At 42.1% G+C, this 11,076-nt stretch overlaps 1 protein-coding gene across 1 annotated transcript in view; it reads left to right on the forward strand.

Annotated features, from left to right (window-relative positions):
• Positions 1–11,076, forward strand: part of SARDH (sarcosine dehydrogenase) — a 141,014-nt gene that overhangs the window by 71,940 nt on the left and 57,998 nt on the right. The window contains exon 16 of the mRNA XM_027869641.1: positions 3,137–3,284. Coding sequence (XP_027725442.1) covers positions 3,137–3,284 — 148 coding nt within the window. The remainder of the gene's footprint in view (positions 1–3,136; positions 3,285–11,076) is intronic.

Here is an 11,076-nt window from a genome sequence, read left to right on the forward strand (position 1 = left end):
TTTCTCCTTTTTAGAAATAGTAACGGTTAACATTTATGTACTATAGCATTTCAAGGTTTGCAAAGCATTTTACTTTATGTGAACTGATTTGATCCTTAACAACCCTGTGAGGTAGGTACTACAGATATTATCATTTCCCTCTTACAGACAAAGAAACTGGGGCCAAGAAGATTAAGTGACTTGCCCGAGGCCACGTAGCTAGTAGGTGTCAGAAGTAAGATCCAAACCCAAGTCCTCCTGACTCGTAGTCTTCTGTTTTGTCTGCTATGCCATACTGCTTCCCAAAGCTAAATCCAATTTCTAGCTTTTCCCTTTATGGAGGAAGTCAGAGGGGGGAGGAAAATGAAAAGCATCAAAAGGAATATGATTACCTAGCAAGCCAAGAAATGAATCTCAGACTAGACCTGAGGAATCTTGATTCCCTTGACCATGTGATCTGCCTCTCTCTTTGAGTCAGCAGAGCAGGACAAAGGGGCTGGAAAAGGCCAAAGGAAATGAGTGGGCATTAGCACTAATTTTCAGATGGACCCTGGAAATCCCTAGTGATGTTCAGATCAAGGCTGGAGGATGGCGACCTGTCAGGAGGCTACAGAACAGGTTCTTACACAGGTTGGATGAGATGACTAATGAAAAGCACAGTGGAGCTTTGAGCCCTCTGTAGACTAGCATTCTGTGTTCTAAAGCCCTTAATCTTCCAAAGCCCTAAAGTTCTAAATGTTCTAAAGCCCCAGCTTGAATGTTGATGTGTTCTAAGGGCCTTTCAGTTCTGATATTCTATATTCTATGTTTAAGCAACTCAGAGGTACAGGAGATAGAGTGTTTAATCTAGACTCAGGAAGACCTGGGTTCAAATCTGGCATCAGACACTTACTAGCTGTATGACCCTGGGCAAATCACTTTAATCTCTCTCTCTGCCTCAATTTCCTCACCTGTAAAATGGGACTAATAGCACCTACCTCCAAGGATTTTGTGAGGATCAAATGAGATTTTTGTAAAACACTAGCACAGTGCCTGGCACATAATAGATACTTAATAAATGCTTGTTCCCTTTCCTTCTTCCACCTTCTCTATGTTCTAATGTGCCTTCCAGTTCTCATATTTTACAGCCTAAGATCCCTTCTAACTCAGACATTCTGTGATGCTATGATGGCCTGTGGTTAAGAGAACAGGTTAGCAAATTCTCTACCCCCCAACCCAGCATCCTTGGGAAATATTTTCAAACCACAAGACTGGGTACAAACGTGGGCAAGGTCTGATCTGACTATGCCCAGAGGTGCCGCTCATTTCCAGATCTTTGTTATGCCTCCCTGAGAAGGCAAAGAGGATTCTCTATAGTTGGGGGCGAGGAAGGAGAGGGCACTGGTTTTTATGAAGCTGTTTCTTCACTGAAAGAGAACATGGTCTAAGCCCAAGGCTATCATCTTATTTCCTTAGTATTTCCAGGGAGCCATCACCATCTATCCTGGACAAGTACATTCAGTGCAGAAGGTAAAGCTGACTGACCTCTGCTAATACATGCCCACATCCAAATAAATAGTGAGGCTGGTGGCAGGTTCTAGCAAAGAACAGGAAATTAAAAGTGAATTCCTGCTTTAACCCTTCCCTGCTGTGAGATAAGGATAAAGGATATTGGCAATCTTCACTTTTTTAGGCAGGGAGGTGGAATATAGTGCAAAGTCCATTGGATCAACCAATCTGGTCCTAGCCATAGCTCTGCCCCTAAGTGATTGGGTGACATGCAAAATGAGGGAGATGGAATAGATTCATCCATAAAGTCCCTGCTAATTCTGTTGTTCTAAGATTCCATGCAGTAATCCTCAAGGCCCCATGACAGGATCATAGACTTAGAGTGAGAAAGGAGTTTGAGGGTCTTCTGGAAATAGGGATAGGAACTAGAACTGTGATTTCATTGAGTGATTTGGAACTGGCGGTGTCATTTCATCAATTTCATTTATTCATTCAGTAGAGGAAATCCCTTTAACAATGCAGACTGGTACCTTCTCTGCAACCTAAGTAAGTGTTAGGTGGTTGAGATAGCGGAACTCCAGTGGGTTGCAAGCACAGGAACCAGATTAAAATATGATTGGAAAAATTACAAAAGAAATTAATTAATAATTAGCAAAATAACAATAACTAGTATAATTGATAATTACAAACAAATAAAAATTCAATGCAACACAGATATTGTTAATTTGTGGTTTTCTAGATCAAAATATTACTAGCAGAGATCTATTTTTATTTGAGTCTGACACCACTGTACTAGAATACTAAGAGTTTAAGTGACTTGCCCAGGGTCACACAACTAGTCAGAGACTTGAACTCAGGTCTTTCTGTCTCTAAGGCCAGTTTTCTATCTATATACAATGTTGCCTCTGAAAACACAATAATAAACTAATCCTTATCCTCAAGGAACTATAATTCGGGGAGTTTCAATATACTTGCAAATAAATCAATGGAAGCAGCGTAATTTTGAGAAAGAAGAGAATGCTAGGGTGAATTGAGCCAAGTCTTGAAGTAAATTAAGGATTAAGAGAGGCATAGGGGAGGACAGAGAGCATTTTAGGTCTTTGTGAATATATTTTGATGGCAGGATGGCATGTTGAACCTGAAAAACAACTAATATTCTAATTTGGCCAGATTGTAGGGTGTGTGAAAAGGGGAAATAAGGCTAGAAAAGAAAATTGGAATCAGATTGTGGAAGACTTAATGCCTATTTAATATATTGGACTGAGGACTCTATATTTAATCCTAGAGGTACTAGGGAGTCATTAAAGGTTTTTAAGCAGAGGAGTGACATGATCAAAAGTGTGCCTTAGAAAGATTATTTCAGTAACTGGGTGAAGGATGGATTGGGAAAAACTAGAGGAAAGGCTGATTAGAGTCTACTGCAATAAGTGAAAGAGGACTGAACTAGAATGGTGGTGGTATAATAAAGATAAGGTGAATGATATGAGAGTACTTTTGTAGGCAGAATTGATAGGACTTGGCAGCTTATTAGATATGGAAGACTGGCTGGGAACAGCAGAGTATCAAGTGATGGGAAGACTCAATGGTGAGTCCAAGGATGGCTTTCCTGTTATTTCTGCTTTTACCATTGCTGTCTCTCTCACTGAGCTCAAACTGCTCTCTCTCCCAGGGGATGGCTATTACCTGACTGTGGGGGGAGCAGTAGCCCAGTACAACTGGTCCCACATCACCACTGTGCTTCAGGACAAGAAGTTCAATTGCCAACTCGTTGACTGTTCAGAGGACATAGGGATGATTAGTGTCCAGGGACCAGAAAGGTAAGATTTATCCCTAAAATGCAGACCTGGTGTGGGGCTTTAAACCCTGACAATCAAAAACAACTGCCTACCTCATGCTTTTCAGAAACCTGTCCCTCTATCTCTTGTTACTCAGAAAGCTAACGAACCTTTATAGGAATCACTGGGGGCAGGAAGCAAAGGGAGAAAGAGGCAGACGTGAAGGGATTTTCTTATAACTAGCAAAAGTCATGGCAGAAAGATGATGTACTCGGGGAAGATTGATGGAAACTGACTTGAGGTGGCAGAAAGATGAGCAACAGAGAAAGAGAAAGAAAGAAGACAAAAGGTTTCCCTCATTTAGAAAGGAGTTTTTTCATTGTGCCAAGAGGGTTGAAGAGGGCAGAAGGTCCCTGAATGCTCTCTAGATCCTCCTGCCCCCAGAATCCTTCCTGGCTACTATTTTTTGCTGCTTATACTAAAAGCATCAAATATTTAAACCCACTTCCTCTCAGTGCCCTGAGACAGAACTCACTTCGTCTGAACCCTTGGCTTTCCATTCACTATGCATCCCCTTTCTGAGTTACACATTTGGGATATACGTTTGAATAGATTTTAATGTATTGAAATCCTACTGTTAGAGAAAACCATTCTGGTCCATCCCAAAGTCTGGTGTTTTCCTTTTCCTCTTCTGTCCTGAGCATTTGCAACTAATGTATCTGCTCCATAAAATCCACCCTAATGGCTCTTCACCCAGAGTAAGGGTGAATGCTGCTGCAAAGTGTTCAGAGTTTGATCATTTAAACTGGGATCATTTAGGGAGATGGAAGAGAGAAAAGTGATTGTCCCATCATTTTAGTCAAGCTGGCTTTTTGAGATCCATCCTCCTTTTCTTGTTAGTTTTCCAGTCCTAAACTCCAAGAAAATGTTTACTACTCCAGCAAAAAGGGTTATTTGAATGCTTCTATAGGTAAGACAACATAGCACAGTGGCTAGAGTCAGTCCTGGAAGTCAGAATGACCTTTGTTCAAGTCTTACCTCTAATACATGCTTTCTATGTGACCCCGCGCAAGTCACTTAATGATTTACTGCCCCCTTTTTGTTGTTGTTCAGTCAATTTTTTAGTCATGTCCAATACTTTGTGGCCCCATTTGGGATTTTCTTGAAAAAGATAAGTGGAGTGGTTTGACATTTCTTTCTCCAGCTCATTTTACAGATGAGGAAACTGAGGCAAACAAGGTTAAGTGACTTGCCCACAGTCACACAGCTAGTAAGTGTCTGAGGCTGGATTTGAACTTCGGGTTTCCTAATTTACTGTGCCACCTACCTGCCCACCATACTGTCTCCAGGAAACTCTGTATCTGCATTGGTTTAGGGAATTTCCTCAGCAGGTATCTTCATATGCTGATGAATATCCCAGGTCTGAACAACAGAAAGGTGTAAAGGATTGTAAGGGTAGACAGAAAAATAGAAAATGTTGTCTGAGCCCTCAGGGAGTTTATAATCAGCTTCATAGGTTTCTAGGATCAGCAATTTAGTGTTAGAAGGAGCCTTAGAGACAACTTAGCCTGAACCCTCTCATTTGACAGAGGAGAAAACTGAGGCCCAGAGAGGTTCAATGTCTTGCTAAGTCACACAAATATTAAGTGACAAGGTGGGATTTGAACCCAGTCTTGTGAGTCTGGTCCAAAGCTTTTTCCCATCATACCACGCTGCCCCTTCAGGGGAAAGGGGAAGAGACAAAACACACAAAAAAACTTTAAGAAAGAATAGTTAAATAACAGGATAAAAGAAGAACAAAATAGTCCCAGGAGGGTTACATATAGTTAATTGTCAAGTGAATAGCACCAACAGTAAATACTTCCAAGGATGGCGAAATCATTGGGTGGAAAGAGGCTGAGAAATAGTCAACGAGGGTAATCTCTTGCCACCAAATTGCTACCAGCTGAGAACAGATTGTCCACCTAACACTATCTGAAGGACTCCCATTGAGGTGATACAGACTTCCCTATCTCATTAGTGGCTGGTTAGTTGGATATGGCAGGTTGCAGGGCCCTCTCAAATCTTTGAAATGCAGTGGTAGAAGCCTCTGGGGGAGTTGAGGATTTTCTCAATCAATGTTTTATTTACTGGAAAGGGTGTTTGTTGTTGTTTTGCAGTATTCCCTGCATTGTAGAATTCAGGCTTTTTGATTTGTCATATTCTTAAGTTATATTTGTGCTCTCTGCCTAGAATTTCAGTTGCTTTCACTTGCATAGAACTGCATAGAATGTAATGGTTGTTGGGTTGTTGTTGTTGTTTCTTTTTTAATGTTGTATTTTGCTGTTGTCAAACTTTCCTCTACTTTAGCATTTTTGAGTTTGTTGTTTTCTCTCATAGCTTATATTTGTTTCAGAATAGTTACCATCACAAACTTTATTTTTCCTATTCTTCTCATTTTAAAAAATTCTTCATTGAAAGCTCTAATTGCTGACCTAAATTCATTCTAATTGCCTTATTTTGTGATTTTATTTTTCTTTTGAACTATTTTAGAGTTTCTTGCTGTTGTTCCATGATCTCTGAGGAATCCATGGGATTTTGCCTTTCATCAGACACTATTGCTTCCCTTTCCTTCATATTATAATATTTTATTAAGGTGTTTTGGTTCCTTTTGGAGGTTTTATTCATTCTTCCTTCTGTTTTCAGGATTTTTAGGATTCTCTCTGTTTCTGTGTCTACTTGTAGGCTGGACTTTTCTTTAAGCCTTTTCTCTTGATATCTTTAATGTTTCAGCTTTTTTTTTTCTTGTACTCCCCACCCCTGACATTCATTCTTTGGTTCCCCTCCTTTTCCACACTGGTGTACAGACCCTTTGAGGCTAGGCTGCTCATGACCATAGCTTCTTCACATTTAGGGTTTACTGTGGTTAGCCAGCATGGGTCCTTGCTCTGAGTAAACTCTTGGAGGTTAGAGGTGGCTAGGGTTAATTTTTTTCAGTCCCCTTTTTTTCAGACCCCTTTCCCCCACCCTATGGCTCTGAGGACAGATGCCTGCCCTGGCAAATTTTTAGTCCACCTGATCTTCCTTCCTCTCTCTTCCTTTCCTAACATAACTGGAAAGAACAAATGTTTGACATGTCTTCCAGGGCTGGGAATTGGGGGGAGGGAGATGGGGAGGGAGGGTTAGGACAAAGTCACTGAAGCCACAGGAGATGCTACAATGCCGAGACTCCCAGTTACAATTGAATTTGCTTGTGTTGACTAAGGCAGTTGTAATGAAGTCAGATGGGAGATGGACATGTATTAAGATTCTCCATTGTTAATTCACGGTGTCTTTATCTTGCACGGGGAGGTCTGACTTCTTATCTTATGAAATCAGCTTTAATCACTCTGGCTCTGGTGCATAATTCCTATCTTTTGAGGTTTGGTGTAGAAGAGGTTTACAGAAAGTCTTTGCCATCCTCCTTGTGGGGGACCTACACCAAGACTGAAAATAGGTACTATGGGATAGGTTTGATATGACCTAGAGTTGCTGGGAGGAAGCCAGAAGAAGGCAGATTGTTGCAAATTATAAGGAGGACATTCCTGACCATGAGAGCTGTCTAGGAATGCTATGGACTGCTTCAGGAGGTGAGTGAATTCCTGTGCCTTTAGAGGTCTTTGGAAACTGAATGATCAGAGGGTTATTTTAGAAGGGGTTCCTGTACTGGACAGGGGATTGGATTCAGTGACCTCTGAAGTTGCCTCTCAATCTCAGATTCTGCAATCCTATGGCTTTGGGATTTAGAACAGAGAGAGCATCTGTAATTTGCTCAGCCCTACAGGGAAGAATCTTCCAGCTTCCTGGGACCTGAGGCAGCATTCAAATGGAGTTTTTTGACAGGGAGTGTCAGCTCATCCTCACGATGTTATTTTTAGCGCAAGAGAGGTAAGAGTAGAGTTGGAGTGGCAGGGGGAGGGAGCTGCAGGGCTCTGTTGCTCTGCTCTGAATTGGGGTAGGAAGGGGAGAGTGAGGTGAACATGTAGGAAACATTAATCTAACCAAGTTGCAGTCAGTGCCTTATGTGTGGAATATGCTGGCTTCATTTAAAACCAGCTCCAGGCAAGAGGCAGATTGATATCAAGCAAGCATACCTGATAAGCTAGAAAGAAGAAGAAAAATTCATCTTATTCAATCATGATTCCTCAACTTTTTCTGCCATGAATCTATTCAATTTTAGTTTCCAAAAAAACCTCCAGTTTCTCCTTTGCATCAAACCAACTAGACTAGAAACTTCCCAAAGGTTCACAGAATAATATAGAAGGGACTTCAGAGATGATCTTGTCCAACCTTTTCATTTTACATGTGAGGAAACTGAGGCCAAAAGGCATGAAATGACTACTCAAGGTCAAATAAGTAGTCAGTGGCTCTTTGTATCCATCTCAGTGCTTAGAATAGGTCCAGTAAACAGTAGGCACTCAAGAAATGCTAGGTGATTGACTGTCTGACCTTCAGACCTGAGCATTTTCATCTTCTAACTTCCCAGTTATCGTGCCAGGCTTTTTTCTCCCAGCTACTATCTCTGATCAATATTTTCTTTTCCATGAAATACCCCCATCAGGATGATGGAAGATTCCCCAGAGATTAACAATTTAAGGTGTTCTGTTGATTCTGCTCTTCTCTCAACTCCAAGAGGGCTTTTGGGCAATTATATCTAGAGAGAGAAAGAGAGAGAGAGAGAGAGAGAGAGAGAGAGAACACTTCTGTAAGATTGAAAACTTCCTGAGAACAAGGAATTGTCTTATATTTTTTACAGATATCCACAACCCCCAGTGGTATATAGCACAGTGTTATGCACATAGGAAATATTTAACAAATTTGTACATTTCAATTGAATCTGGATTTGAATCAGATTCTGTCCCTCCTGTCACTGGCACAGGGATGCTTTTCTAATCTCCTTGGTAGATTAGATAGCTTTTCACTTAGAAATCCAGGGAGCTGGGTCTTCGTCCTGACTTTGCTATTAAGTCATTTGATGACCTTGAGCAAATCACTTCCCCTTTTCTTTTTTGAGGCAATTGGGGTTAAGTGATTTGCCCAGGGTCACACAGCTAGTAAGTGTCAAGTGTTTGGTCTGAGGCCGGATTTGAACTCAGGTCCTCCTGACTTCAGGGCCGGTGCTCTATCCACTGGGCCACCTAGCTGTCCTCTCACTTCCCCTTTTCTGAACCTCCATTTCCCCCTCTGTAAAATAGGGTCTCCCAGATGGCCTTCCTGGTCTCTTCAAGATCTAATCGGTCATGTTTCTATTTCCCTAGTGAGACTATTTCACATGAAGCTGTCTCATTGTTAGAATATGACCGCTGGTATCAGCTCCCAAATTGGCCCCTAGGAACTGTTAATTACTAATCTTCCTCTGAATAGCTGTCCGGGACTAAAGTGAATCTCCTTTTAAACACTTGACATTAGGCAGCAGCTTTCCGACCCTTGCCAAAGACAAGAGTGGGTGACTCACAGGGGAAGAGGAAAGAAGTAAGAGGCCAGCCTTTCTTTTCATTTCAGAGTCTTTGCCAGTCTCCCTCCCACCTCCATTCCAACTCTCTCATTTCTCTGCCAGAGAAGGATCAGTAGGGAGATCCATTAGTTACATTGGTCTCTCCTTTTATATCAAGGAACAAACTGCTTTGGGCTGTAGGAACTCCAAGGTACAGAGCTAAATATACCCTTTCCACGTGTGTGTGCTTGCACATGTGTGGCGTGTGTGTCCATCCGTGCACCAGGTGTATATGAAAGCTTGGCCTGGAGTGCATTGTTACATAAGGGAGCATTTATGTATCTCAAAGGTCTGAGCAGCAGCAGACCTGCGAGGGCAGTAAGCTATCTCAGCACCCCGGAGAGCAGCCCTTTTGTCAGCTACTAGAGTTGCTGGAGCTAGGTTTCACCGCCCCACAGCCACAGCCCCAGGCAGAGAGCTCACTCCTAGGGAAGGGTTTAGAAAGTTAACTTGAGCAGCATCGACCTCCCATTACAAAGCCAAGCTACATAGGAACCTCCCATTACAAAGCCAAGCTACATAGCAAGTTCCAGTCATTCTAAAGCCTCATAATAAACAGCCAGTTTCTGTTCCCTCTCGGCTTCCAGTGCACCTTTAATTGGAGGGTTATGAGGTACTTCCTATCATTCTGAAGGTCCAGAGAGCCTAGAGAAAGGACGTATGGCATAGTAGCTAGAATACTGGAGCTGGGTCAAGAATCATAAGGGGGGGGCATCTAGGTGGCACAGTGGATAGAGCACCTGCCCTGAAGTCAGGAGGACCTGATTTCAAATCCGGCCTCAGACCAAACACTTGACACTTACTAGCTGTGTGACCCTGGGCAAGTCACTGAACCCCAATTGCCTGAAAAAAAAGAATCATAAGGGGGAACAAGCATTTATAAACACCTACCACGTGCCATTTCTTTGTGTGAAATATTTCATCTGATCCTCAAAATATCCTTGTGAGGTAAATGCTATTATCATCTCCATTTTATAGATGAGGAAACTGAGGTAAAGAGAGGTTAAAGTGACTTGCCCAGGGTCACCTAGTTAGTAAGCATCTCAGGCTGGATTTGACATAGCTATAGAATTAGAAGGTCACTCAGAGGCCATCTAATCCAACCTCCTTCTTTTACAGTTGAAGAAACTGAGTTCCACCCAGATAGGTTTAGTAACTTGCCTTCAGTTATGCAGGGAGTAAGTGGAAGAACCGGGATTGGAATTCAGATCATCAAACTCCCAATCCAGATTCTTCCTGCTGTACCACACAGACAGAATCATGGATGTTGTGATGCCAGCAGATCTGCCTCTCAGAGATGAAAGACACCCCACTAGCCATCTCATCCAGGCCATACCTGAAAGCAATGCCTATTATATAGTAACATTCTCTGAGAAATGGTTGTTCCATCCTCCGCTTGAAGACCTCCACAAGCAAAGACTCTGCCTCCCAAGGCAGCTCATTCCCCTTTTGGGTAGCTCTAATCGGTAGCAGGTTTGTTCTGACATCAAGGCCGAGTTTGCTTCTTCACAAGTTCTATCCATTTCTCTTACTTCTGCCTTCTGGGAAGACCAGTGTTCAAATCCTCTCTCTGATACCAGTTATAAAGTTATGAACAGGTCAAGTCTCTGTTTCCTCATATGTAAAATGGGCATAATTATACCTTACTATCTATCCCTCAGGGTAATATTGAGGTATGAATGAGATAATGTGGGGTGCCCCAAAAGTTTTACTGCAGTTTTTAAGTTGGTAATCTGTGTATGGAAAGAGTTTTGCCCACTTTAAAGTATTATATGTGTCAGTTATTATCATCCTTGTTACCGAATGAAAGAAAAGTCTAATGAATGAATGAAAAAGCATTTATTAAGCCCTTATGGTATGCCAGATACTATGTTATAGAATGAGGATAAAAATACAAAAGAGAGAAAGGAAGTCCCTGCCCAGAAAGAACTTATGTGTTAATTGAGGAAGGCAACATATATGGAAGAATAGTGTCTTGGGAAGGTGTTTGATCTGGGAAGTCATAGGGATGGTGAGTGGAGACATAGGACAAGTCAATTAACACATACTTTCCAGAAATGATGGTAGTACTGATCTGATTGCTGCCTTCAGAGCAAGGGGCGAAAAGAGTTTGGGGGATGGATTTGGAAGCATGACAGGGAGATGACTGGAGGTCTGGAGATGGCTATATGTAGCAGGTTCTCACCAATCAGGATAACCAGCCCCAGGGTGGGAGTTCCAGCAGCAAAAGCAGCAGTAGAGGTGAGTGAGGTGGCACTGTAGTTACATGGCTAGGTTGAAGTATGGCCAGAGGTTTGGAGTCAGCTAGATGTTATCATCATC

Source organism: Vombatus ursinus, unplaced genomic scaffold (genome assembly GCF_900497805.2).
Source record: "Vombatus ursinus unplaced genomic scaffold, bare-nosed wombat genome assembly UNPS02014793.1, whole genome shotgun sequence".
NCBI classification, from domain to species: domain Eukaryota; kingdom Metazoa; phylum Chordata; class Mammalia; order Diprotodontia; family Vombatidae; genus Vombatus; species Vombatus ursinus.